This window comes from Cherax quadricarinatus, chromosome 60, assembly GCF_038502225.1.
Source record: "Cherax quadricarinatus isolate ZL_2023a chromosome 60, ASM3850222v1, whole genome shotgun sequence".
Lineage (NCBI taxonomy): Eukaryota > Metazoa > Arthropoda > Malacostraca > Decapoda > Parastacidae > Cherax > Cherax quadricarinatus.
Genome location: NC_091351.1, coordinates 21157876 through 21185852, shown reverse-complemented (window position 1 = coordinate 21185852; position 27977 = coordinate 21157876). Strand labels below are relative to the sequence as shown.

Sequence of the window (27977 nt, the reverse complement as noted above, 5' to 3'; positions counted from 1 at the left end):
TTTAGGTAATATCTCAGTGCCATGAAATTGGCCAAGCAGAAGCCGGGACAGAGACTTGACTGAGTTATCTGGGTAATTCCATGATATATTGAAACTAAGTGATTTGTAATCGTTTTCCCCAAGCTCATCATTAACCTCAAGATTATTAATTAGTGATTCTTTGTTGGCAAGAACCAAGTCAAGCATATTGTTTCCTCTAGTTGGTTCTGTCACAAACTGTTTAAAAAAGCAATCCTGAACCATATCAAGAAAGTCACTAGACTGAAGATTTCCTGCCATATTGTTCCAATCAATTTGTCTAAAGTTAAAAATCTCCCATTATAACAACATTTTCATATATAGAAGCCTTATGAATTTCATTCCATGGCAGCTTACTGCACTCTCTATCAAGGTTTGAGGGTCTATAAATCACACCCAAAATTAACTTTTCACGACCCTCGAGAAACTGTAGCCAAACAGATTCTGTGTCCGATGTTTCTAGTCTTATATCTTGTCTAACACAACAGTTAAAATTATCTGTGACATACATCGCCACTCCACCACCCTTCCTGTTAACCATACCAGTGTGGAATAGGGGATGGGCAGTTAAGAAATCAATATATTCAATTAAAGAGAGAAATAAAGAAAGGAATAAGAAAAGCAAAAAGAGATTATGAGGCTAAGGTCGCAAGGGATTCAAAGACTAACCCAAAAGGGTTCTTTCAGGGATACAGAAGTAAGATTAGGGACAAGATTGGCCCACTTAAGAGTAACTCTGGTCAGATCACTGACAGCGATAAGGATATGTGAGAAATTCTCAATACCTACTTCCTCTCAGTTTCACCCAGGAAAATACTAGCGATATTCCTGAAATAATAGATTATGTAGATCAGGACGATAATAAACTATGTACGATTGCGGTAACTAGTGACATGGTCCTCAGACAAATAGAGAAACTAAAACCTAACAAATCCCCAGGTCCTGATGAACTGTTTGCAAGGGTGTTAAAGGAATGTAAAGAGGAACTTAGCATACCTTTGGCTAATCTTTTCAACATATCACTACAAACTGGCATAGTGCCTGATAAGTGGAAAAAGGCAAATGTAATACCTATTTACAAGGCAGGTGACAGGTCCTTGGCTTCGAACTATAGACCAATAAGCCTTACCTCCACAGTGGGAAAATTTATGGAATCAATAATTGCAGGAGCAATTAGTAGCCATCTTAACAGGCACAGATTGGTTAACGAATCTCAACACGGTTTTACAAAGGGGCGTTCCTGTCTTACGAATTTACTAACTTTTTTTCACTAAGGTGTTTGAGGAGGTAGATCATGGTAATGAATATGATATTGTGCATATGGACTTCAGTAAGGCTTTCGATAGAGTTCCACACCAGAGGCTATTGAGGAAATTAAGGCACACGGAATAGGAGGAGAAATTTTTTCCTGGGTAGAGGCATGGCTGACAAATAGACAGCAGAGAGTGTGCATAAATGGGAAGAAATCAGAATGGGAGCACGTCACAAGCGGTGTTCCTCAGGGGTCAGTGTTGGGCCCGTTGTTGTTCACAATTTACATAAACAACATAGATGAGGGAATAAATAGCAACATAAGCAAATTTGCTGATGACACCAAAATAGGCCATCCAATTCATTCTAATGAGGACACTAGAGCACTCCAGGATGATTTGCATAGACTGATGCAATGGTCGGAGAAGTGGCAGATGCAGTTTAATATTGACAAATGCAAAGTTCTAAATGTTGGACAGTTAAATAACCATGCCACATATAAACTAAACAATGTAGATCTTAATACTACTGATTGTGAAAAAGATTTAGGAGTTCTGGTTAGGAGTAACCTAAAACCAAGACAACAGTTGTCATGAAGGGGGGTGATGATTGAATAGGATATAAGTGGGGAATATGGGAGTAAGGGATTATGTAGGCAGGGGAGAGGCAGGCGAGGTGGTAGGAGTGAGGTATGCGGAGGTAGGTAGGTAATGTCAGGTCAGTGGTGACCACCACCACACTCTCATTAACTCTACGCTACTCACTAACATATGCCTCGCCCACTCTTCACTCATAAACATAAATAAATGGAAATAAGAATAAATGACGGGGACAGTGAATATTACTATTCTACTCAAACACGGTTTATTATTAAGTCCTTGTACAATAATATATTTGGGAACAGGAGTACGTCATTGGGGTTCAGATAAAATGGGGTGGTACACATAAGCAGTGAGACAGGGAACACAATCAACTTGACCAAAATGAATATAACTTACAATATAGCACAGAGGACAGTTCACTACAGGAACTAAGCCACAGGTCCCAAGACCTACACAGCACGAGTAATGCGCCAAGCCAGTACTCTGCCCAATGCCTCCAACAGTCTCCTCCAGAGACTTCAGCAGCCTTCTCCCGAGCCCTGCACCCCAGCAGCAGCTCCGCTCGAAGTCTCTGCTCAGGAGCTCTGCACCCCAGCAGCAGCTCCGCTCGAATCTCATGATCATGCTCTTCCTTGGGCTTTTATGGTGGTCCAAGCACCCTCCACAACCACGTGTTGCGACCTGACGCCGAGCTCTGACGCTGCTAAGAACAAAAGACCTCAGACGTGGGCGTGGCTACAGACGTTTCCCAAGGCAAGGTGTGACCATATAATTGGTCAAATTAGGTCTCCCCAGAGACCTCACAAGCCCAGCTGGACTACATCACATCCCCCTTTCTCCCCCAATTTAAAATATCTGAGAACTAGGACAATTTGTCCTAGTTATTAGACTATTTTAATCCTAATCCCTTAAATCTATTACAATACAAAGACAAAATTATACATAATACAATTATTCAACTACATATATTTCCCTCAACCTTCTCAACTACCACAAGGCAGCATAATCAGTACACCTGGCAGTTGGCCAGCATAACAGTCGCTCTCTGGTGCAAAGCCTCCTTACCCGTCATTTCTCCTTAAACCTAAATATCGGGCTCCAGTGCCTTCCCTACTTCTACTAGAAATGCACTAGCCAATGCTAGTCACCCTCGCACGTTAACCATTGGGCCAAACCTCTCTAGGCTTCTATGGCGTGGAAAACTGCTCCAACGGGTTGCATTCTTTCAAGTAACTGCAACTGGACCACTTCACGACCACCAAGGTCGCATTTTCGGCACACTTCACATGCACACTACAACATCTGAAAATCGAGACAGGGCAGGCATCGCAGCTAAGACCCTCCATTATCCTATGCCACTACTAGGATTCACTGGCCTCATAAAACAAGGCGGCCATAATCACTGGACCGTTTTCAAGGTCACCTTATTCCACACAGGTAACACTAACACTTCTGGCAAGTCAAAGTAGGCTGGGGACATCTCACACTCTTAATTGTCTCTCATGGCTGGCAGGGCATCCCCGCATACCTGTCGCACAGGTCGACCAGCAAGGCAGGACACACCTCCATGCCGCCCTTGAAAGCAGGCTGGTCCCAGCAGCTGGAGTCCATCTCCGCGGCTCACGTCCTTCCACATCTCCGAGGATGGCAACTCCTTCATAGTAGATTCTCCTGTCCTGGCACACCAGCCAGAATCCCTCACACACCACTGCAGCATCACCGCCATCTCCTCTTGAGCTAGGCAGCATCGCAGCATCACAGCACGGCCACAGCATATCCATCATCACAGCACGGCCGTATCACAGCAGCACATAGCACGGCCGTATCACAGCAGCACACAGCACGGCCACAGCATCGCAGCACGGCTACAGCATCGCAGCACGGTCCCAGCATCACAGCACGGCCACAGCGTCTCAACATCATAGCACGGCCGCAGCATCTCAACATCATAGCACGGCCGCAGCATCTCAACATCACAGCAGCACACAGCACGGCCACAGCATTGCATCACGGCTACAGCATCTCAGCACGGCCACAGCATAGCAGCACGGCTACAGCATCTCAGCAGCATCACATCAGCCGACATCAGCAGTAGCAGGCTATGGTCAGTTGCTCGAGGTGAGGTGAGGTCACTTCAGGTCATCAACAGCAGGTGCGGTCACCCATCCCTGGCAACTGCGAGTAACTGGCGGTCCGTGGGTGATGGTCACAGAGGCTGGGTGACGCAGACAGACACCCACTACACTGGATGACAGACCAGGGCAGCAATACATCTACTGGGGCACATCAGCTGGGTGACTGGGCATATCAGCTGGGTGACTGGGCACATCAGGTGGACAGCAATTATAGGCAACTCTTCAATGGGTGACAGTTGTGGGTGAGTCTTCCAAGGTGGGCTGGGTGACTTCTCATTCCTAATATAGCACAGAGGACAGTTCACTACAGGAACTAAGCCACAGGTCCCAAGACCTACACAGCACGAGTAATGCGCCAAGCCAGTACTCTGCCCAATGCCTCCAACAGTCTCCTCCAGAGACTTCAGCAGCCTTCTCCCGAGCCCTGCACCCCAGCAGCAGCTCCGCTCGAAGTCTCTGCTCAGGAGCTCTGCACCCCAGCAGCAGCTCCGCTCGAATCTCATGATCATGCTCTTCCTTGGGCTTTTATGGTGGTCCAAGCACCCTCCACAACCACGTGTTGCGACCTGACGCCGAGCTCTGACGCTGCTAAGAACAAAAGACCTCAGACGTGGGCGTGGCTACAGACGTTTCCCAAGGCAAGGTGTGACCATATAATTGGTCAAATTAGGTCTCCCCAGAGACCTCACAAGCCCAGCTGGACTACATCACACAGTGCATTAGTGTTCGCAATAAAGCTAACAGAATTCTTGGCTTCATATCTAGAAGTATAAATAATAGAAGTCCTCAGGTTGTTCTTCAACTCTATATATCCTTGGTTAGGCCTCATTTAGACTATGCTGCTCAGTTCTGGTCACCGTATTACAGAATGGATATAAATGCTCTGGAAAACGTACAGAGGAGGATGACAAAGATGATCCTATGTATCAGAAATCTTCCATGTGAGGGCCCTGAATCTGCACTCTCTCGAAAGGCATAGAATTAGGGGGGATATGATCGAGGTGTATAAATGGAAAACAGGAATAAATAAAGGGGATGTAAATAGCGTGCAGAAAATTTTCAGCCAAGACAGGACTCGCAGCAATGGTTTCAAGTTGGAAAAATTCAGATTCAGGAAGGATATAGGAAAGCACTGGTTTGGTAATAGAGTTGTGGATGAGTGGAACAAACTCTCGAGTACAGTTATTGAGGCTAAAACGTTGTGTAGTTTTAAAAATAAGTTAGATAAATACTTGAGTGGGTGTGGGTGGGTGTGAGTTGGACCTGACTAGCTTGTGCTGCTGGGTCTGGTGCCGTGCTCCATCCTTGAGTGGAGGTGACCAGACTGGGTTGGTCATTGGGCTAATCCGGGGGGGTCAGTGGGCTAATCAAAGTGGGGGGGGTCATTGGGCTAATCTGGGGGGGACATGGATCTGCTTCGCATGGGTCAGTAGGCCTGTTGCAGTGTTCCTTCTTTCTTATGTTCTTATAACCCTGTATGTTGCATTCAGAAGGTATTTCTTTATCTTTCAGGTTGAACCAGGTCTCTGTTATACCAATAATATCTATATTACCTGCACTTGCAAGTAATCTTAGCTCACCTATCTTATTTCTTAGACTCCTACTATTTGTATAGTAAATCTTAATGGAGCTAGTCACTCGTTGCCATTTACAATCTCTGTCTGTTGATCAGTTGCTTTTTCTTTACTAGCAATATTATTTTGAATATTGTTTTTTAAAGATATCCCAGAGGTATCCTGGTAATATCTCTTGTTTTCAACCCTAGCACTGCAGCCTGATTGTTTCCCACAAACACCCATACCTCTATAATCTATAAGTTTAAAGTCTTAGACATGTCACCAATAACCCCCTCAATCGAACTGGTTAATGTAACCACTCCAGCCCAGAGAGATGATCCCCATCCCATGCATACATATCACGTTTACCATAGAATAAGTCCCGGTTATCATTGAATAGGATTGCAAGTTCCTTGCAGTGCCTGTCTAGCCAGCAATTTAAACCAGTTGCTCTAGACATCCATTGATAAATTAGACACATGTGCAACTCTTGGGTATCTTTATTGAGGAAACGTTCTGCCACACAGTGGCGAAACGCTTCCTCAATGTCTAATGTGTCTAATTTATCAACAAGTCAGTTCTCTGAACCATTCATCTACATTCCTGTCAGACACTGCAACTTCTTGGGATCTTAATACTTGGGAATTCTTCGCTTGCCTAACCCTTGGGCACGACCTACTTCCACATTGAGCGAATGTGGCACCACCTACGACTGCTGCACCTCTCCTGCGTACGGTATATAAGCCACTTCTCAGCTCATATGCTGTATTCTATTCAAGACTGATGGACTAACCACATCGACTCAAGGTTGAGGGACTGATTACCTCATTCTCCTCCTGCTCTTCACGATTCTCCTTTGTATGGACTGATGAAGCCACTGTGTGGCGAAACGTTTCCTCAATAAAGATACCCAAGAGTTGCACATGTGTCTAATTTATCAACATGTCAGTTCTCTGAACCATTCATAGACATCCATTTATTGTCCATTTCCCTTCTAGGCAAGATGCTGCATATGATTGGGATCCCTCCATTAGACCTGACTACATCTATGGCTGACCTGTACTTATCCAGCAGCTCCTGTCTCCTGCCCTCTTCGATGTCATTTCCACCAGCACTAAGGCAGATAATGGGCTTGTTCCCATTACCTGACATAATATTTTCCAAGCTGCTGAGTATGTCACCAATTCCAGCTCCAGGAAGGCACGCCCTCCGTCTGACCTGTCTATCTCTGTTACAGAAAGCATGGTCCATATATCTTACCTGAGAATCTCCCACAATTAGAATATTCTTTCCTTGATAAGCAGGAGAGTCAGTGGTACCTTTAAACTCACTAATCAATGAAGTACAGTCGTCCTGCAAAACAGAGAATCGATTTCCTACCTTCACATCTTCTCTATTAAACTTCCTTATCATCCTTCTTGCTGAATTGTAAACCACTTGCCACTTAAATCCAAATCACTTCTTACCAGCTACATCCATCTCACACTCACTCCCAAACCCATCTAGAAGAAGTTTCAGCCTCTCATTTTCCTCCTGAAGAAGTAGAACATCCTTCTTCAACACTTTAACGTGAGATTCTAAAACAGTACAACAAGCCATGGTGCTTGGTAACACCCCGCGCTGTATCCCAGACAGCTTACAACAGGTATGACCACACTTGACCACTGACCTCAGCGGACTGTCCTGCTGGAAGTATTATTGTGTATGAGAACTGTTGTCCTGCTAGAAGTATGTATTATTGTGTATTAGAACCCCTGTTCTGCTGGAAGTATTATTGTGAATGAGAACTGTTGTCCTGCTAGAAGTATGTATTATTGTGTATTAGAACTCCTGTCCTGCTGGAAGTATTATTGTGTATGAGAACTGTTGTCCTGCTAGAAGTATGTATTATTGTGTATTAGAACCCCTGTTCTGCTGGAAGTATTATTGTGAATGAGAACTGTTGTCCTGCTAGAAGTATGTATTATTGTGTATTAGAACTCCTGTCCTGCTGGAAGTATTATTGTGTATGAGAACTGTTGTCCTGCTAGAAGTATGTATTATTGTGTATTAGAACTCCTGTCCTGCTGGAAGTATTATTGTGTATTAGAACTCCTGTCCTGCTGGAAGTATTATTGTGTATTAGAACTCCTGTCGGGCTGGAAGTATTATTGTGTATTAGAACTCCTGTCCTGCTGGAAGTATTATTGTGTATTAGAACTCCTGTCCTGCTGGAAGTATTGTTGTGTATTAGAACTCCTGTCCTGCTGGAAGTATTATTGTGTATGAGAACTGTTGTGCTGCTAGAAGTATGTATTATTGTGTATTAGAACTCCTGTCCTGCTGGAAGTATTATTGTGTATGAGAACTGTTGTCCTGCTGGAAGTATTATTGTGTATGAGAACTGTTGTGCTGCTAGAAGTATGTATTATTGTGTATTAGAACTCCTGTCCTGCTGGAAGTATTATTGTGTATGAGAACTGTTGTCCTGCTGGAAGTATTATTGTGTATGAGAACTGTTGTGCTGCTAGAAGTATGTATTATTGTGTATTAGAACTCCTGTCCTGCTGGAAGTATTATTGTGTATGAGAACTGTTGTCCTGCTAGAAGTATGTATTATTGTGTACTACACTTGCTGTCATACTGGAAGTATTTAGGTGATAATATAAGGCTTATAAGATTCCTCAGTCTTCTTGAACTTTTAGAGTGTTGAATTTTAATTTTGTTATATTCAAAACAATGTTATAAAAACATTATTTTTTTTTTGTGACACTTGCCTGTTTTTCATTTTTTGTTCAGCTGAAAAGTGAATGGAATAAAGCTGCAGTAATGAAATATCGCAGCCTTCAGGATCTGACAGTGGGCGTTCTAGGAATGGGAATCATTGGAAGAGAAGGTAAGTACGGAGTTATTGAGCATTTCTCCATGATTCTGATCGTCTTTATAAAGGAATCAGTCTTGCAAGTGATATAAAATATTAATGCCAAAAATATACACGCAACATATTTTTTTAAAATATTAGGAAAGTGTTGATAACTGTCAAAGATGGACTACGTAGCTTGCTCAACCCCATACAGGCTGGCCTCGCTTGTACAGCAGCTTACCTTCTGAGATACTGCTGTAAAGTGAAACATAGCTTTTTCTCACTTACACTATCATATATTGTGAACAATAGAGTTAGGCCTCAAAAATGTATTAATAGTACACACATTACTTACCTTAAAATACTTTCGTCATTAGCTTCTAGTAAGCCTGAATAAAGGGAGAATGTATATAGCTGAAAACTGCTGCACTAACGACACGCTATAAATTGAAACGCTGTAAAGCGAGGCCTTCCTATAATATATATATATATATATATATATATATATATATATATATATATATATATATATATATATATATATATATGTATATATATATATATATATATATAAAATCCGTCACACTGTGTTTGTTCACCAGGATAATAATCATAATAGTCGTGAAGAGACGCTCATCGCGTAGGATCGGCAGCAATAAACTGCAGAAGGTTCTCAATCTTCACCTTCTCTGGATAAAATATATAATTTTTGAGAAGGTTAAGTAAATTTTATGACATAGAACTATCTTTTCCTTCCTTAAATTAAAGTTGATTTTCTCCCATGGCCATGACAAGTGAGTCGCAAAACTGTAGGCCAGTGCATCAGACACTGCGTCAGCTGCCTATAATAACATCCATTCAACTAGGTATATTTATACACCATAGGTAGGTTAGCATGGGGCCCCACTAATATCTGTGGTCACAGTGGGGCCCCACTAATATATGTGGTCACAGCGGGGCCCCACTAATATCTGTGGTCACAGTGGGGCCCCACTAATATCTGTGGTCACAGTGGGGCCCCACTAATATCTGTGGTCACAGTGGGGCCCCACTAATATCTGTGGTCACAGTGGGGCTCATGCTAACCTCCCCATAGTGTATAAATATGGAAATATATACACTTAAGCAATATAATGTGATCCTTTATTGACAACGTTTCGCCCACACAGTGGGCCTTATCAGGTCACAAACAGATCTACCTGGATGAAACATACGTGAGCATTTATAGGATGAGAATGCTACGTCAGGTGGAGAATGCTGGGTCAGGTGGAGAATGCTGGGTCAGGGGCAGAATGCTGGGTCAGGTGGAGAATGCTGGGTCAGGTGGAGAATGCTGGGTCAGGTGGAGAATGCTGGGTCAGGTGGAGAATGCTGGGTCAGGTGGAGAATGCTGGATCAGGTGGAGAATGCTGGGTCAGGTGGAGAATGCTGGGTCAGGTGGAGAATGCTGGGTCAGGTGGAGAATGCTGGGTCAGGTGGAGAATGCTGGGTCAGGTGGAGAATTCTGGGTCAGGTGGAGAATGTTGGGTCAGGTGGAGAAAGCTGGGTCAGGTGGAGAATGCTGGGTCAGGTGGAGAATGCTGGGTCAGGTGGAGAATTCTGGTCAGGTGGAGAATGCTGGGTCAGGTGGAGAATGCTGGGTCAGGTGGAGAATGCTGGGTCAGGTGGAGAATGCTTGGTCAGGTGGAGAATGCTGGGTCAGGTGGAGAATGTTGGGTCAGGTGGAGAAAGCTGGGTCAGGTGGAGAATGCTGGGTCAGGTGGAGAATGCTGGGTCAGGTGGAGAATGCTGAGTCAGGTGGAGAATGCTGGGTCAGGTGGAGAATGCTGGGTCAGGTGGAGAATGCTGGGTCAGGTGGACAATGCTGGGTCAGGTGGAGAATGCTGGGTCAGGTGGAGAATTCTGGTCAGGTGGAGAATGCTGGGTCAGGTGGAGAATGCTGGGTCAGGTGGAGAATGCTGGGTCAGGTGGAGAATTCTTGGTCAGGTGGAGAATTATGGGTCAGGTGAAGAATGCTGGGTCAGGTGGAGAATGCTGGGTCAGGTGGAGAATGCTGGGTCAGGTGGAGAATTCTGGGTCAGGTGGAGAATGCTGGGTCAGGTGGAGAATTCTGGGTCAGGTGGAGAATGCTGAGTCAGGTGGAGAATGCTGGATCAGGTGGAGAATGCTGGGTCAGGTGGAGAATGCTGGGTCAGGTGAAGAATGCTGGGTCAGGTGGAGAATGCTGGGTCAGGTGGAGAATGCTGGGTCAGGTGGAGAATTCTTGGTCAGGTGGAGAATGCGGGGTCAGGTGGAGAATGCTGGGTCAGGTGGAGAATGCTGGGTCAGGTGGAGAATGCTGGGTCAGGTGGAGAATGCGGGGTGAGGTGGAGAATGCTGGGTCAGGTGAAGAATTCTTGGTCAGGTGGAGAATGCTGAGTCAGGTGGAGAATGCTGGGTCAGGTGAAGAATGCTGGGTCAGGTGAAGAATTCTGGGTCAGGTGGAGAATGCTGGGTCAGGTGAAGAATTCTGGGTCAGGTGGAGAATGCTGGGTCAGGTGGAGAATGCTGGGTCAGGTGGAGAATGCGGGGTCAGGTGGAGAATGCGGGGTCAGGTGGAGAATGCTGGGTCAGGTGGAGAATGCTGGGTCAGGTGGAGAATGCTGGGTTAGGTGAAGAATGCTGGTTCAGGTGGAGAATTCTGGGTCAGGTGGAGAATGCTGGGTCAGGTGGAGAATGCTGGGTCAGGTGGAGAATTCTGGGTCAGGTGGAGAATGCTGGGTCAGGTGGAGAATGCTGGGTCAGGTGGAGAATGCTGGGTCATGTGGAGAATGCTGGGTCAGGTGGAGAATGCTGGGTCAGGTGGAGAATGCTGGGTCAGGTGGAGAATGCTGGGTCAGGTGGAGAATGCTGGGTCAGGTGGAGATTGCTGGGTCATGTGGAGAATGCTGGGTCAGGTGGAGAATTCTGGGTCAGGTGGAGAATGCTGGGTCAGGTGAAGAATGCTGGGTCAGGTGGAGAATTCTGGGTCAGGTGGAGAATTCTGGGTCAGGTGGAGAATGCTGGGTCAGGTGGAGAATGCTGGGTCAGGTGAAGAATGCTGGGTCAGGTGGAGAATGCTGGGTCAGGTGGAGAATTCTGGGTCAGGTGGAGAATGCTGGGTCAGGTGGAGAATGCTGGGTCAGGTGGAGAATTCTGGGTCAGGTGGAGAATGCTGGGTCAGGTGGAGAATGCTGGGTCAGGTGGAGAATTCTGGGTCAGGTGGATAATGCTGGGTCAGGTGGAGAATGCTGGGTCAGGTGGAGAATTCTGGGTCAGGTGGAGAATGCTGGGTCAGGTGGAGAATTCTGGGTCAGGTGGAGAATGCTGGGTCAGGTGGAGAATGCTGGGTCAGGTGGAGAATTCTGGGTCAGGTGGAGAATGCTGAGTCAGGTGGAGAATGCTGGATCAGGTGGAGAATGCTGGGTCAGGTGGAGAATGCTGGGTCAGGTGAAGAATGCTGGGTCAGGTGGAGAATGCTGGGTCAGGTGGAGAATGCTGGGTCAGGTGGAGAATTCTTGGTCAGGTGGAGAATGCGGGGTCAGGTGGAGAATGCTGGGTCAGGTGGAGAATGCTGGGTCAGGTGGAGAATGCTGGGTCAGGTGGAGAATGCGGGGTGAGGTGGAGAATGCTGGGTCAGGTGAAGAATTCTTGGTCAGGTGGAGAATGCTGAGTCAGGTGGAGAATGCTGGGTCAGGTGAAGAATGCTGGGTCAGGTGAAGAATTCTGGGTCAGGTGGAGAATGCTGGGTCAGGTGAAGAATTCTGGGTCAGGTGGAGAATGCTGGGTCAGGTGGAGAATGCTGGGTCAGGTGGAGAATGCGGGGTCAGGTGGAGAATGCGGGGTCAGGTGGAGAATGCTGGGTCAGGTGGAGAATGCTGGGTCAGGTGGAGAATGCTGGGTTAGGTGAAGAATGCTGGTTCAGGTGGAGAATTCTGGGTCAGGTGGAGAATGCTGGGTCAGGTGGAGAATGCTGGGTCAGGTGGAGAATTCTGGGTCAGGTGGAGAATGCTGGGTCAGGTGGAGAATGCTGGGTCAGGTGGAGAATGCTGGGTCATGTGGAGAATGCTGGGTCAGGTGGAGAATGCTGGGTCAGGTGGAGAATGCTGGGTCAGGTGGAGAATGCTGGGTCAGGTGGAGAATGCTGGGTCAGGTGGAGATTGCTGGGTCATGTGGAGAATGCTGGGTCAGGTGGAGAATTCTGGGTCAGGTGGAGAATGCTGGGTCAGGTGAAGAATGCTGGGTCAGGTGGAGAATTCTGGGTCAGGTGGAGAATTCTGGGTCAGGTGGAGAATGCTGGGTCAGGTGGAGAATGCTGGGTCAGGTGAAGAATGCTGGGTCAGGTGGAGAATGCTGGGTCAGGTGGAGAATTCTGGGTCAGGTGGAGAATGCTGGGTCAGGTGGAGAATGCTGGGTCAGGTGGAGAATTCTGGGTCAGGTGGAGAATGCTGGGTCAGGTGGAGAATGCTGGGTCAGGTGGAGAATTCTGGGTCAGGTGGATAATGCTGGGTCAGGTGGAGAATGCTGGGTCAGGTGGAGAATTCTGGGTCAGGTGGAGAATGCTGGGTCAGGTGGAGAATTCTGGGTCAGGTGGAGAATGCTGGGTCAGGTGGAGAATGCTGGGTCAGGTGGAGAATTCTGGGTCAGGTGGATAATGCTGGGTCAGGTGAAGAATGCTGGGTCAGGTGGAGAATTCTGGGTCAGGTGGAGAATGCTGGGTCAGGTGGAGAATGCTGGGTCAGGTGGAGAATGCTGGGTCAGGTGGAGAATGCTGGGTCAGGTGGAGAATGCTGAGTCAGGTGGAGATTGCTGGGTCAGGTGGAGAATGCTGGGTCAGGTGGAGAATGCTGGGTCAGGTGGAGAATTCTTGGTCAGGTGGAGAATGCTGGGTCAGGTGGAGAATGCTGGGTCAGGTGGAGAATGCTGGGTCAGGTGGAGAATGCTGGGTCAGGTGGAGAATGCTGGGTCAGGTGGAGAATGCTGGGTCAGGTGGAGAATGCTGGGTCAGGTGGAGAATGCTGGGTCAGGTGGAGAATGCTGGGTCAGGTGGAGAATGCTGGGTCAGGTGGAGAATGCTGGGTCAGGTGGAGAATGCTGGGTCAGGTGGAGAATGCTGGGTCAGGTGGAGAATGCTGGGTCAGGTGGAGAATGCTGGGTCAGGTGGAGAATGCTGGGTCAGGTGGAGAATGCTGGGTCAGGTGGAGAATGCTGGGTCAGGTGGAGAATGCTGGGTCAGGTGGAGAATGCTGCATGTGACAATCTTCCGAGTAGGTTGATAGAGTCTAAAACCTTGTGTAGCTTTAAAAAGAGATTGGATAAGTATATAAGTAGACTTTCTACAGTGTTCTTCTATTCTTACGTTCTCATTACCAGGAGCTCCTGTAAATAGATGCTGGAGCGATAGTGTACCTTAGATAGGTCAGTGTTTGAAAATGAACTAAGTTAAAATAATTACTCTATGCTTCTAAATATTACATTGTAAATTTATGAAAAGAATATGTATCATCACTCAGTTCAATAACATTCAATAACAAGAAATTCATTTATTCCAATTCCTTGGTAAACAAATAGGAGGGAGTACGGAAGTATGGAAGAAGTTAATGTGTTCGGATGTTTGGGAGTGGACTTGTCAGCAGATGGGTCTATGAAAGACCAGGTGAATCATAGAATTGATGAGAGAAAAAGGTAATGGTGCTTTTGGGAATCTGTGGAGAAAAAGAACATTATACATGGAAGAACAGAGGAGAATGTATGAGAGAATAGTTATACCAACGCTCTTATATGAGTGAAAAGCATGGGTGGTGGATGTTGCAACAAGGAGAAAGCTGGAGGTAGTGAAAACGTTGTCTGAGGGCAATGTGTTGAGTGACTGTAATACAGAGAATCCATACTTTGGAAATTAGCAGAAGGTGCGGGGTTACTAAAAGTAATATTCATTTGTGGTCACAGTGGTGCCTATGTTAACCTTCCTATGGTGTATAAATATACCTAACTGAATGAATCTTATTGTAGCCAGCTGGTCCAGTGGCTAACGCGTCGGTCTGGAGTTTCATGACTCTCTGACCGCGGGTTCTATCCCAGTCTGTTGTATGGTTTATTTCTAAGCATGTCAATACTATTTCGTGAGTCATTATCCAGAGGGGTTGTTGAGGTGGTTTGGACATTTAGAGAGGATGAAATAAAATAGAATGCGAGTGTATAAATCTGTAGTGGAAAGAAGACAGTGTAGTGGCCTAGGAAGGGTTGAAAGAAGGGTATAAAGGAGACTTTGTTTGTGATGGGCTTGGACATCCAGCAAGCCGGCGTGAGTGTGTTAGATAGGAGCAGGTACAGACAATTGGTTTTTATGACTTTACGTTGGAGTAAGAAACATTTATGAAGGGATTCAGGGAAACCAGGAAGCCGGACTTGAGTCCTGGAAGTGGAAAGTACAGTACCTGCACTCTGAAGGAGAGGTATTGATAAGTTTCAGTTTTATAACTGTAGTGTAGGCACACCTCTGGCAAGACAGTGATGGAGTGTATGATGATGAAAGTGTTTCTTCTATTCCGTGTCTCCCTGCCTTGGTGGGAAACTCCTAATGTGTTAATAAAATAATAATAAAAGTGTTGGCTACCATATATATAATTTGGTAAGAAATAAGAACAGAGACATTATGAAGGTCTTCAAGGGGGAAATAAAAAAATTACAATATGTAACTTGTAAGTCAAATTATAATGTTTAGTATAAGGTCAGTTGGTAGTCAGAGTCTGGTTTATCCAGCAGTCATTCAGGAAGCATCGGACTTTGTTTACCTCTCACATGTATGTCACATAAAAGCAGTAAATATATTTACCTTTCCTTATTTTTTTCAGTGGCAAAATATTTGAGAACCTTCAATTCTACTGTCCACGCTTATACCCGCACTGCACCTCCAGTGGAAAGCAAGTCAATTCATGTGGACAAATACTGGTAAGATTCTGAGAGTTTTATATAACCACGTGATATCGAGTGCTTGGCTAGTCGCAGTGTTGTTATTGATCAAAACTACTTATTCGTGGGCACAATAATATAAAATATTGCTCGTTGTACTAGTACACCAAACAGGGAGTAGAATGAAGTTAGCCTAGAGTCATCCACACCATCGTGTGACCTTGGGTAGCGAGTACAAAATCCATTTCCGCTCGATGAGGTATTCTTAAGGATTGTGTGGTCCCGTGGATTAAGGCGTCATGAGTTTTCACCCACCATGAGGCAGGCCAAAGCAGCATGGGTTTGAGTCCTTGGCTAATCAGTGTTGTTATTGATCAATACCACTTGTTCGTGGGCACAATAATATATATATATATATATATATATATATATATATATATATATATATATATATATATATATATATATATATATATATATATATACATGTTATACAGCAGGTAAGGTTCCAGGCTACTGCCGGAAATCTCAATGCCATTTTTTCTACTTATAAATGCATTGATAAGTTAGCTTACACTAACTTATATAAAGTTAGTAATAGAACTTGGCATTAAAAAACACAATAAAACGTAAAATACATACACAGTACACTCATTATTTACCTTCAAATATGTGTAGTCTTATTGTAAAATGAGAGGTGAGTAGTATTTGTTTGTAGGTAGCCGTTAGATGTAGCCGCCTAGGCTACATCTATCTACATAATTATAGGATATTTTAATGCGGCCTAGAGCCATTTTATTACCATCACTTATCATGTTCACAGAGTTTAATCGTTTCTAACAACTACCTTTAGTGCCATCATAAACGAAGGGAATATTAATGATAAAAATATATGCCGAGAATTATAAACAAAGAGGGAGTGTGGAGGGGAGTGACTGGGACAAACACACTCATACACATTTTCTCTGGTGCTGAACAAGAGAAAACGTAATGTTTTCCTTCCTCCAGACAACCACACCTCCATAGTATATAAACATAGCATGTTTATATGCTATGTTTATATGCTATGGGTGTGTTTTTAATCTGCCTTTGTTTCACAGTCCCTGTGATTTTCAGAGCAAGGATTATATTGAACTTTTTTAATGCCTCATGTAGGCAAACCAGGTTCTTATTGTATTGTAAATCTAGTACATTTTTCTTGGCCATCACTTCCTTAGGTTCAGTCATCTAGAAAGTCTTTCATACTGACATTAGTAGCGCCTTCTCGACAAAATTCTTAGGATATCTCAGTTTTGTGGCCATGTTGAATACCTTGCTAATTTCGTCCTCTAGGTACTCTGGACTGCAGCTGCGCAAGGTTCTCAACAACATTGTGAGGAACACACTCCTTTTTACCCGAGTTTCGTGGTTGGAATACTAGTGAATGTATGACGACACATTGGTGGACTTCCTATAAACTGTAAATCTAAATTTTCTACCAACACGATGGATTAAAACATCTAGGAACAGCAAAGTGTTATTTGTTTCATGTTCTGTAGTGAACTTAATGGAAGGTACTATACCACTGAGTCTGGGTAGGAGCTCATCAATGTTGTGATCTCTAGGCCACAGGCAAAGAACATCATCTACGTATGTGAACCAACTAGCTTCATCTGGGAGAATGTCTTCAAGAAGTCTAGAATTCCATATACAAGTTGCTAAGTAAGGGGCTAAGGGAATTTCTCATTGACATGCCCTGTTTTTGAGCATAGTATTTCCCTTCAAATACGAACTTGCAATCACTAACACAAAGTTTTATCAATTCAATTATTATTTTCGTGGGGAAGGGCAAAGGGAATTTTTCTAGTTCCTCTTGTAGGTACGGAAGCAAGTCAGGGACAAGGGACATGGGTGAACAGAGCTGTGATATCAAAGCTCACTAAGCTAAAATCATGAGGGACCTTAAATTTCTAGAGTCTTTCATTAAGGTCAAAATTATTTTTAATATGTGCATCCGAGATCCTACCGATCATGGGAGTTAAAAGTTTAACCAGCCATTTAGGAAAGTTATATGCTACTGAGACTACTGAACTAATAACGGGACGGGCTGGGTACTCTGGCTTATGGGTCTTGATTACCCCATATACCCCATATATATTTAATTCATTCATCATTCTTCTTCAGTAACGTTTAACGTGTTTATTGAAATGGCTGTTGACCTGGTAGGTGAGGTTTTTAATGAGTGGTTCATACGTCTCATTATCACTCAATAAATGGTTCATTTTCCCTAAATATTCAGTTTTGAACAAAATAACAGCTACCTTAGATTTATCACTAGTTGTGAGAGCTTGCAAGTTTTTTCAATCTTAATAGGCAATTGGGAAGCACCGGCTGGAGTAACGTTCCATATAACGTTTGCATATATTAAATGTATCAGGGGTCAGGTCACCGTGTTTATCCAGCATGCAAAACGATTTTGCTAAGTTTACGTAATTAGCATCATTCGTTGAGGGCGCAAAGCTTAATCCAAACCCTAGTGCTGCCTGTTGATCACTGCTTAATTCCTTGCTAGAGAGGTTCATAACAAACTCTGGATCCGCATGTATGGTCCAACTACTCTGTGTTATGAGATTATTTAACTTCCTAGTATGATTGCGTTTGGTGTTCTGCCTGACTCTTCTGTGTTCCCTATAAATATAATCAAACAAGTAGTCATACCAGCCAGGGAAAATCTTATTATAGAATACAGTCTTGGTTATCCTCATTTCTGTGAAAATCATCCTCTTTTCATGTCTTACTAGGTCAATATTTTTGATGGGCACTAAACTATGTAGTTAATCGAATGGTATAGTAGCTAGCCTGACCAACCTGTTCTGCAGTAGGGATTTCGGTAGGACCTGTTCACTTAGGCACTTGTTTAGAAAATTAAATTGAGTGCAGCTTTGTAGACTGTGAGGAGTGAGCATTTGTAGGAGGTAACAGTAGAAGGTAAAGTCCGGCCGGTTAAAGGAAGGAAACAAGCGGGAGAAATAGGAGAAGAGTTGGAAAGTGGCATTCATAATGCAAATAATCGCAGACAGGCGATCTTTTAACTATGCAAGACAAGCAATGGGGGGTAGAAATCTTTAGCTCAAGTACTTTCACACTTCTCAGTGCATCATCAGGAGCTATGCAATGTAGCAAGGCTGCAACTGAAGGAGGGGAAGTTCTCTCAGAGTAGCGCAGTGAGGGCCTGTCACATGCCGCAGCTTCTCTCAAAAACCCTACTACCCCATACAGGGAAGAGGGAGATGGTGGTTGTGCAGTGTTGGCACCAAGCATTGACCTACATTCTGAGAGAAGCTTCAGCAAGTAACTGACCCACACTGTGCTGCTACTCTGAGAAATCCTCTTCTTCAGTTGATGCCTTTCAACATTGCATAGCTCACCCCCATGTCTTGTCTATATATATATATATATATATATATATATATATATATATATATATATATATATATATATATATATATATATATATATATATATATGTATATACATAGTATATGGGGATTAGCGTGGACGGTTACAAAGCATGGCTTGCTTCTGCAGTGTTTTAAAAACTGAGGTTGGAGAGTTGAAGGAGGAGGTCTTGCTTCTCCAGAAGGAGATTAGGAGGCTGAAGGTCCACCTCAATGGGCCTGGGAGAGAGTGTGAGGTGGTTGGAGATGTGGGGAATGAGGCTTCTAGCAGTGAGGTGCAGTCTGTCTCTCACTGTGAGGAGGCTGTAGGTGGGGAGGTAGCAACGGCTACCAGCAGTGAGGTGCAGCCCAGCACCTGCTACAAGTGGCGAGTTGTTCACAGTAATGGGAGGCGCATCAGAGTAAGGAAAGTTAAGAGTGAAGATCTGAAGGTAGGAAATCGCTTCTCTGTTCTCCAGGATGAATGTACTTCAGTGGCCAGTGAAGGTAAGGGTACTACTGCCCCTGCTAATGAAGGTAAGCGCATTCTTGTGGTTGGTGACTCTCAGGTAAGATATGTTGACCGTGCTTTTTGTAATAGGAATAAGAAGATGAGAGATAGAGTGTGCTTCCCTGGAGCTGGTGTTGGGGACATTGTCAACAGGCTGGATAATATCATGTCAGGTAATGGGAACAAGCCCATTATCTGTCTCAGTGCTGGTGGAAATGATATTGGGAAGGGTAGGAGAGAAGAGCTGCTAGATAAGTACAGGTCAGCTATAGATTTCATTAAGTCTAAGGGAGGGATCCCAATCATATGTAGCATCTTGCCTAGAAGGGGAGTAGGAAATGAATGGTTGTCTAGGGCAATTGGTGTAAATTGCTGGCTAGACAGATACTGCAAGGAACTTGCAATCCCATTCATTGACAACTGGAACAACTTTTATGGCAAACATGATATGTATGCAAGGGATGGGGTACATCTCTCTGGGGCAGGGGTGGTAGCACTTGCAGACTCGATTGAGAAGGCCATTGGTGAAATGCCTATGATTTTAAACTGATGGAAGATAGAGGTATGGGTGTGTGTGGGAAACAAGCAGGTTGCAACACTAGGGTTGGAAACAGTAAATGTATAAAAGGCATTCAGCATGAAGTTATAAATAAAGACAATAGAACAGGTCAGCAAACAAAGGGGGACAGCAGAGGGCAGCAAGGGACTAGCTCCCTTAAGGTTTACTATACTAATAGCAGGAGTGTTAGAAATAAGATAGATGAGCTAAGATTAATTGCAAGTGCAGGAAACATAGATATTATTGCTATAACAGAGACCTGGCTCAATCTGAAAGATAGAGAGATGCCCTCTGAATGTCACATACAAGGCTATAAATTATTCCACACTGACAGGGTCAACAGGAAAGGTGGTGGAGTAGCGATGTATGTCAGAGACAATTTAAATTGTTGTGTTAGACAAGATATTAAATTAGAAGCGTCAGCCACTGAATCTGTTTGGTTACAGCTTCTCGAGGGCCGAGAAAAACTAATTTTGGGTGTGATTTACAGGGCCCCAAATCTTGATAGGGAGTGCAGTAAACTTCTATGGGACGAAATTCGTAAGGCATCTACATACGAAAATGTTGTGCTAATGGGAGATTTCAACTATAGACAGATTGACTGGAGCAATTTGACAGGAAATTTAGAGTCGGGTGACTTTCTTGATTCGATCCAGGATTGTTTTTTAAAACAGTTTGTGACAGAGCCAACTAGGGGAAATAACCTCCTTGACTTGGTTCTTGCCAGTAGGGAAACACTAATTAATAATCTTGAGGTTAATGATGAGCTTGGGGAGAGTGATCACAAATCACTCAGTTTTAACATATTATGGAATTCCCCTAATAATGGCAATCAAGTCTCCGTCCCTGACTTTCGCTTGGCTGATTTCATAGGACTGAAAAATTACTTAGGTGGGCTGAACTGGAATGACCTGACTAAGGGTCAGGTAGGTGGTGATGGTTGCCGATATGATGCTTTCCAGGGCATAGTTCTAGCTGCTCAGTCAAATTATGTTCCAAATAGGGAAATCAGATCAAACAAAAATGATCCTAAATGGATGAACAATAGATTAAAATATCTGATTGGTCAAAAGAGAGGCATATATAGGCAAATCAAAAGAGGAGAGGGGCAATTAAGAAATCGATATATTCAGTTAAAGAGAGAAATAAAAAAGGGAATTAGAAAAGCAAAAAGAGATTATGAGGTTAAAGTTGCAAGAGAATCGAAGACTAACCCAAAAGGATTCTTTCAGGTATACAGAAGTAAGATCAGGGACAAGATAGGCCCACTCAAAAGTTCCTCGGGTCAGCTCACTGACAGTGATAAGGAAATGTGTAGAATTTTTTACACATACTTCCTCTCAGTTTTTACACAGGAGGATACCAGTGATATTCCAGTAATGATAAATTATGTAGAACAGGACGATAATAAACTGTGCACTATTAGGGTCACAAGTGACATGGTCCTTAGGCAAATAGATAAATTAAAACCTAACAAATCCCCAGGCCCTGATGAACTGTATGCAAGGGTTCTAAAGGAATGTAAAGAGGAGCTTAGCACACCTTTGGCTAATCTTTTCAACATATCACTACAAACTGGCATGGTGCCAGATAAGTGGAAAATGGCAAATGTGATACCTATTTTCAAAACAGGTGACAGGTCCTTAGCTTCGAACTATAGACCAATAAGCCTAACCTCCATAGTGGGAAAATTTATGGAATCAATAATTGCCGAGGCAGTTCGTAGCCACCTTGAAAAGCATAAATTAATCAACGAATCTCAGCATGGTTTTACAAAGGGGCGTTCCTGCCTTACGAATTTATTAACTTTTTTCACTAAGGTATTTGAGGAGGTAGATCATGGTAATGAATATGATATTGTGTATATGGACTTCAGTAAGGCTTTTGACAGGGTCCCACATCAGAGACTATTGAGGAAAATTAAAGCACATGGAATAGGAGGAGAAATTTTTTCCTGGATAGAGGCATGGTTGACAAATAGGCAGCAGAGAGTTTGCATAAATGGGGAGAAATCAGAGTGGGGAAGCGTCACGAGCGGTGTTCCACAGGGGTCAGTGTTGGGCCCCCTGCTGTTCACAATCTACATAAACGACATAGATGAGGGCATAAAGAGCGACATCGGCAAGTTTGCCGATGACACCAAAATAGGCCGTCGAATTCATTCTGACGAGGACATTCGAGCACTCCAGGAAGATTTGAATAGACTGATGCAGTGGTCGGAGAAGTGGCAGATGCAGTTTAATATAGACAAATGCAAAGTTCTAAATGTTGGACAGGACAATAACCATGCCACATATAAACTAAATAATGTAGATCTTAATATTACGGATTGCGAAAAAGATTTAGGAGTTCTGGTTAGCAGTAATCTGAAACCAAGACAACAGTGCATAAGTGTTCGCAATAAAGCTAATAGAATCCTTGGCTTCATATCAAGAAGCATAAATAATAGGAGTCCTCAGGTTGTTCTTCAACTCTATACATCCTTGGTTAGGCCTCATTTAGATTATGCTGCACAGTTTTGGTCACCGTATTACAGAATGGATATAAATTCTCTGGAAAATGTACAAAGGAGGATGACAAAGATGATCCCATGTATCAGAAACCTTCCCTATGAGGATAGACTAAGGGCCCTGAAACTGCACTCTCTAGAAAGACGTAGAATTAGGGGGGATATGATTGAGGTGTATAAGTGGAAGACAGGAATAAATAAAGGGGATGTAAATAGTGTGCTGAAAATATCTAGCCTAGACAGGACTCGCAGCAATGGTTTTAAGTTGGAAAAATTCAGATTCAGGAAGGATATAGGAAAGTACTGGTTTGGTAATAGAGTTGTGGATGAGTGGAACAAACTCCCAAGTACCGTTATAGAGGCCAGAACGTTGTGTAGCTTTAAAAATAGGTTGGATAAATACATGAGTAGATGTGGGTGGGTGTGAGTTAGACCTGATAGCTTGTGCTAACAGGTCGGTTGCCGTGTTCCTCCCTTAAGTCAATGTGACCTGACCTGACTAGGTTGGGTGCATTGGCTTAAGCCGGTAGGAGACTTGGACCTGCCTCGCATGGGCCAGTGGGCCTTCTGCAGTGTTCCTTCGTTCTTATGTTCTTATGTTCTTATGCAAAACAACCACTCTGAAAGAATAGAGAAATTCCAAGCGCTTTCGTGACTACTCACATTATCAAGGAACTATGAAAGTAATGCATCCTTTGATGCATTACTTTTATTGTTCCTTGATAAAGTGAGTAGTCACGAAAGCGCTTAGAATTTCATTATTCTTTCACAGTTAAGCACCACAAGTATGATGTTATAGGTGGGGAGTAGTCACAATGTCCTACTAAGTTCAGTGGACAGGTATATTGCTCGTATATTTCGGCGTCTACCCTGGATGACCCGGCCAGAAGCAGAGCTGATAACAAAAATAAACTGATTACCAGAAGTTAAGCAAGTACAACACTGAGGAAAGAAACGATGGTATTTAAATCCAATGTCATTACTAGCAACCAGAAGAATGAAAAACAACGAACAAAAATACTCCTCGTAGATCACTGTACCAGATCAGGAGAAGACTGGAGAAGTGACCACAAACTTCAGCCTCTCACCAGGTAACATTATACTACCACTAATAAAAACTTATGCTTCACTTATATACAATCACCTATTTAAAAGATATTTTAATACCAAAAATAGTGATAAAATTAAGTTCTTGATATAAACACTCTTTCTGGTATATATATATATATATATATATATATATATATAATATATATATATATATATATATATGTATATAATATATATATATATATATATATATGTATATAATATATATATGTCGTGCCGAATAGGCAGAACTTGCGATCTTGGCTTAAATAGCAACGCTCATCTTGCCATATAGGACAAGTGAAAATTTGTGTATGCAATAATTTCGCCAAATTCATTCTGAACCTAACGAAAAATATATATTTCACTGTGTTTGTTTAGTATTAAATTATTGTAAACAAATCTAAAATATATTTAGTTGGGTTAGGCTAAAATAAATTGTTCTTGTTATAATAAGGTTAGGTAAGTTTTCTAAGATTCTTTTGGTGCAAAATTAAAATTTTTTACATTAACATTAATGGAAAAAATATATCTTTAAACGTATAAGAGAAAATTTCAGAAAGGACTTAATTTTAAATGAGTTCTTGCTAATTGACCAGTTTTACATATTCGGCACGACATATATATATGTGTATATATATATATATATATATATATATATATATATATATATATATATATATATATATATATATATATATATATATATATATATATATATATATATATATACCAGAAAGAGTGTTTATATCAAGAACTTAATTTATCAATATTTTTGGTATTAAAATATTTTTAAGTGATTGTGTATAAGTGAAGCATAAGTTTTTATTAGTGGTAGTATAATGTTACCTGGTGAGAGGTTGAAGTTTGTGGTCACTTCTCCAGTCTTCTCCTGATCTGGTACAGTGATCTACGAGGAGTATTTTTGTTCGTTGTTTTTCATTCTTCTGGTTGCTAGTAATGACATTGGATTTAAATACCATCGTTTCTTTCCTCAGTGTTGTACTTGCTTAACTTCTGGTAATCAGTTTATTTTTGTTATCAGCTCTGCTTCTGGCCTGGTCATCCAGGGTAGACGCCGAAATATACCAGCAATATACCTGTCCACTGAACTTAGTAGGACATTGTAACTACTCCCCACTTATAACATCATACTTGTGGTGCTTCAACCAAGTGGTAACAGGAGATTCCAAAACATCGGATGAATATCCCACCCACCATATCCTACACCATTTCTTCAACATCAGAAAACATCCTTGACCTCACAAACTCCTGTTCTAACATCTTACCAGAACCACAACGGCCAATTTTTATTATTTAATTTTAGTTAAAAGTCTTGAAAAATTATCTTCATTATTATACCTCGATTCGTTTATTTATTTTTCCATTGTTTTTGGATCAGACAGAGGGAGTTCCCCTGACAACATTAAAAAACAATAATAAGTATAACTCACACAGTACACTCACCCACACGTAACATGGGAGTTATGGTAGCCATCCTGGCCGACTCACCCACACGTAACATGGGAGTTATGGTAGACATCCTGGCCGACTCACCCACACGTAACATGGGAGTTATGGTAGCCATCCTGGCCGACTCACCCACACGTAACATGGGAGTTATGGTAGCCATCCTGGCCGACTCACCCACACGTAACATGGGAGTTATGGTAGCCATCCTGGCCGACTCACCCACACGTAACATGGGAGTTATGGTAGCCATCCTGGCCGACTCACCCACACGTAACATGGGAGTTATGGTAGCCATCCTGGCCGACTCACCCACACGTAACATGGGAGTTATGGTAGCCATCCTGGCCGACTCACCCACACGTAACATGGGAGTTATGGTAGCCATCCTGGCCGACTCACCCACACGTAACATGGGAGTTATGGTAGCCATCCTGGCCGACTCACCCACACGTAACATGGGAGTTATGGTAGCCATCCTGGCCGACTCACCCACACGTAACATGGGAGTTATGGTAGCCATCCTGGCCGACTCACCCACACGTAACATGGGAGTTATGGTAGCCATCCTGGCCAACTCACCCACACGTAACATGGGAGTTATGGTAGCCATCCTGGCCGACTCACCCACACGTAACATGGGAGTTATGGTAGCCATCCTGGCCGACTCACCCACACGTAACATGGGAGTTATGGTAGCCATCCTGGCCGACTCACCCACACGTAACATGGGAGTTATGGTAGCCATCCTGGCCGACTCACCCACACGTAACATGGGAGTTATGGTAGCCATCCTGGCCGACTCACCCACACGTAACATGGGAGTTATGGTAGCCATCCTGGCCGACTCACCCACACGTAACATGGGAGTTATGGTAGCCATCCTGGCCGACTCACCCACACGTAACATGGGAGTTATGGTAGCCATCCTGGCCAACTCACCCACACGTAACATGGGAGTTATGGTAGCCATCCTGGCCAACTCACCCACACGTAACATGGGAGTTATGGTAGCCATCCTGGCCGACTCACCCACACGTAACATGGGAGTTATGGTAGCCATCCTGGCCGACTCACCCACACGTAACATGGGAGTTATGGTAGCCATCCTGGCCGACTCACCCACACGTAACATGGGAGTTATGGTAGCCATCCTGGCCGACTCACCCACACGTAACATGGGAGTTATGGTAGACATCCTGGCCGACTCACCCACACGTAACATGGGAGTTATGGTAGCCATCCTGGCCGACTCACCCACACGTAACATGGGAGTTATGGTAGCCATCCTGGCCAACTCACCCACACGTAACATGGGAGTTATGGTAGCCATCCTGGCCGACTCACCCACACGTAACATGGGAGTTATGGTAGCCATCCTGGCCAACTCACCCACACGTAACATGGGAGTTATGGTAGCCATCCTGGCCGACTCACCCACACGTAACATGGGAGTTATGGTAGCCATCCTGGCCAACTCACCCACACGTAACATGGGAGTTATGGTAGCCATCCTGGCCGACTCACCCACACGTAACATGGGAGTTATGATAGCCATCCTGGCTAACTCACCCACACGTAACATGGGAGTTATGGTAGCCATCCTGGCCGACTCACCCACACGTAACATGGGAGTTATGGTAGCCATCCTGGCCGACTCACCCACACGTAACATGGGAGTTATGGTAGCCATCCTGGCCAACTCACCCACACGTAACATGGGAGTTATGGTAGCCATCCTGGCCGACTCACCCACACGTAACATGGGAGTTATGGTAGCCATCCTGGCCGACTCACCCACACGTAACATGGGAGTTATGGTAGCCATCCTGGCCGACTCACCCACACGTAACATGGGAGTTATGGTAGCCATCCTGGCCAACTCACCCACACGTAACATGGGAGTTATGGTAGCCATCCTGGCCGACTCACCCACACGTAACATGGGAGTTATGGTAGCCATCCTGGCCAACTCACCCACACGTAACATGGGAGTTATGGTAGCCATCCTGGCCGACTCACCCACACGTAACATGGGAGTTATGGTAGCCATCCTGGCTAACTCACCCACACGTAACATGGGAGTTATGGTAGCCATCCTGGCCAACTCACCCACACGTAACATGGGAGTTGTGGTAGCCATCCTGGCCGACTCACCCACACGTAACATGGGAGTTATGGTAGCCATCCTGGCTAACTCACCCACACGTAACATGGGAGTTATGGTAGCCATCCTGGCCAACTCACCCACACGTAACATGGGAGTTGTGGTAGCCATCCTGGCCGACTCACCCACACGTAACATGGGACTTATAGTAGCCATCCTGGCCGACTCACCCACACGTAACATGGGAGTTATGGTAGCCATCCTGGCCGACTCACCCACACGTAACATGGGAGTTATGGTAGCCATCCTGGCCGACTCACCCACACGTAACATGGGAGTTATGGTAGCCATCCTGGCCGACTCACCCACACGTAACATGGGAGTTATGGTAGCCATCCTGGCCGACTCACCCACACGTAACATGGGAGTTATGGTAGCCATCCTGGCCGACTCACCCACACGTAACATGGGAGTTATGGTAGCCATCCTGGCCGACTCACCCACACGTAACATGGGAGTTATGGTAGCCATCCTGGCCGACTCACCCACACGTAACATGGGAGTTATGGTAGCCATCCTGGCCGACTCACCCACACGTAACATGGGAGTTATGGTAGCCATCCTGGCCGACTCACCCACACGTAACATGGGAGTTATGGTAGCCATCCTGGCCGACTCACCCACACGTAACATGGGAGTTATGGTAGCCATCCTGGCCGACTCACCCACACGTAACATGGGAGTTATGGTAGCCATCCTGGCCGACTCACCCACACGTAACATGGGAGTTATGGTAGCCATCCTGGCCGACTCACCCACACGTAACATGGGAGTTATGGTAGCCATCCTGGCCGACTCACCCACACGTAACATGGGAGTTATGGTAGCCATCCTGGCCGACTCACCCACACGTAACATGGGAGTTATGGTAGCCATCCTTACCGACTCACCCACACGTAACATGGGAGTTATGGTAGCCATC

The 27977-nt window shown here is 44.2% G+C and overlaps 1 protein-coding gene across 3 annotated transcripts in view; it reads left to right on the top strand.

Annotated features, from left to right (window-relative positions):
• Window positions 1-27977, top strand: part of LOC128694510 (glyoxylate/hydroxypyruvate reductase A) — a 373487-nt gene that overhangs the window by 223018 nt on the left and 122492 nt on the right. For all 3 annotated transcript variants that reach the window (XM_070098023.1, XM_070098024.1, XM_070098025.1), the window contains 2 exons: window positions 8341-8437; window positions 15277-15373. In XM_070098023.1, coding sequence (XP_069954124.1) covers window positions 8341-8437; window positions 15277-15373 — 194 coding nt within the window. The remainder of the gene's footprint in view (window positions 1-8340; window positions 8438-15276; window positions 15374-27977) is intronic.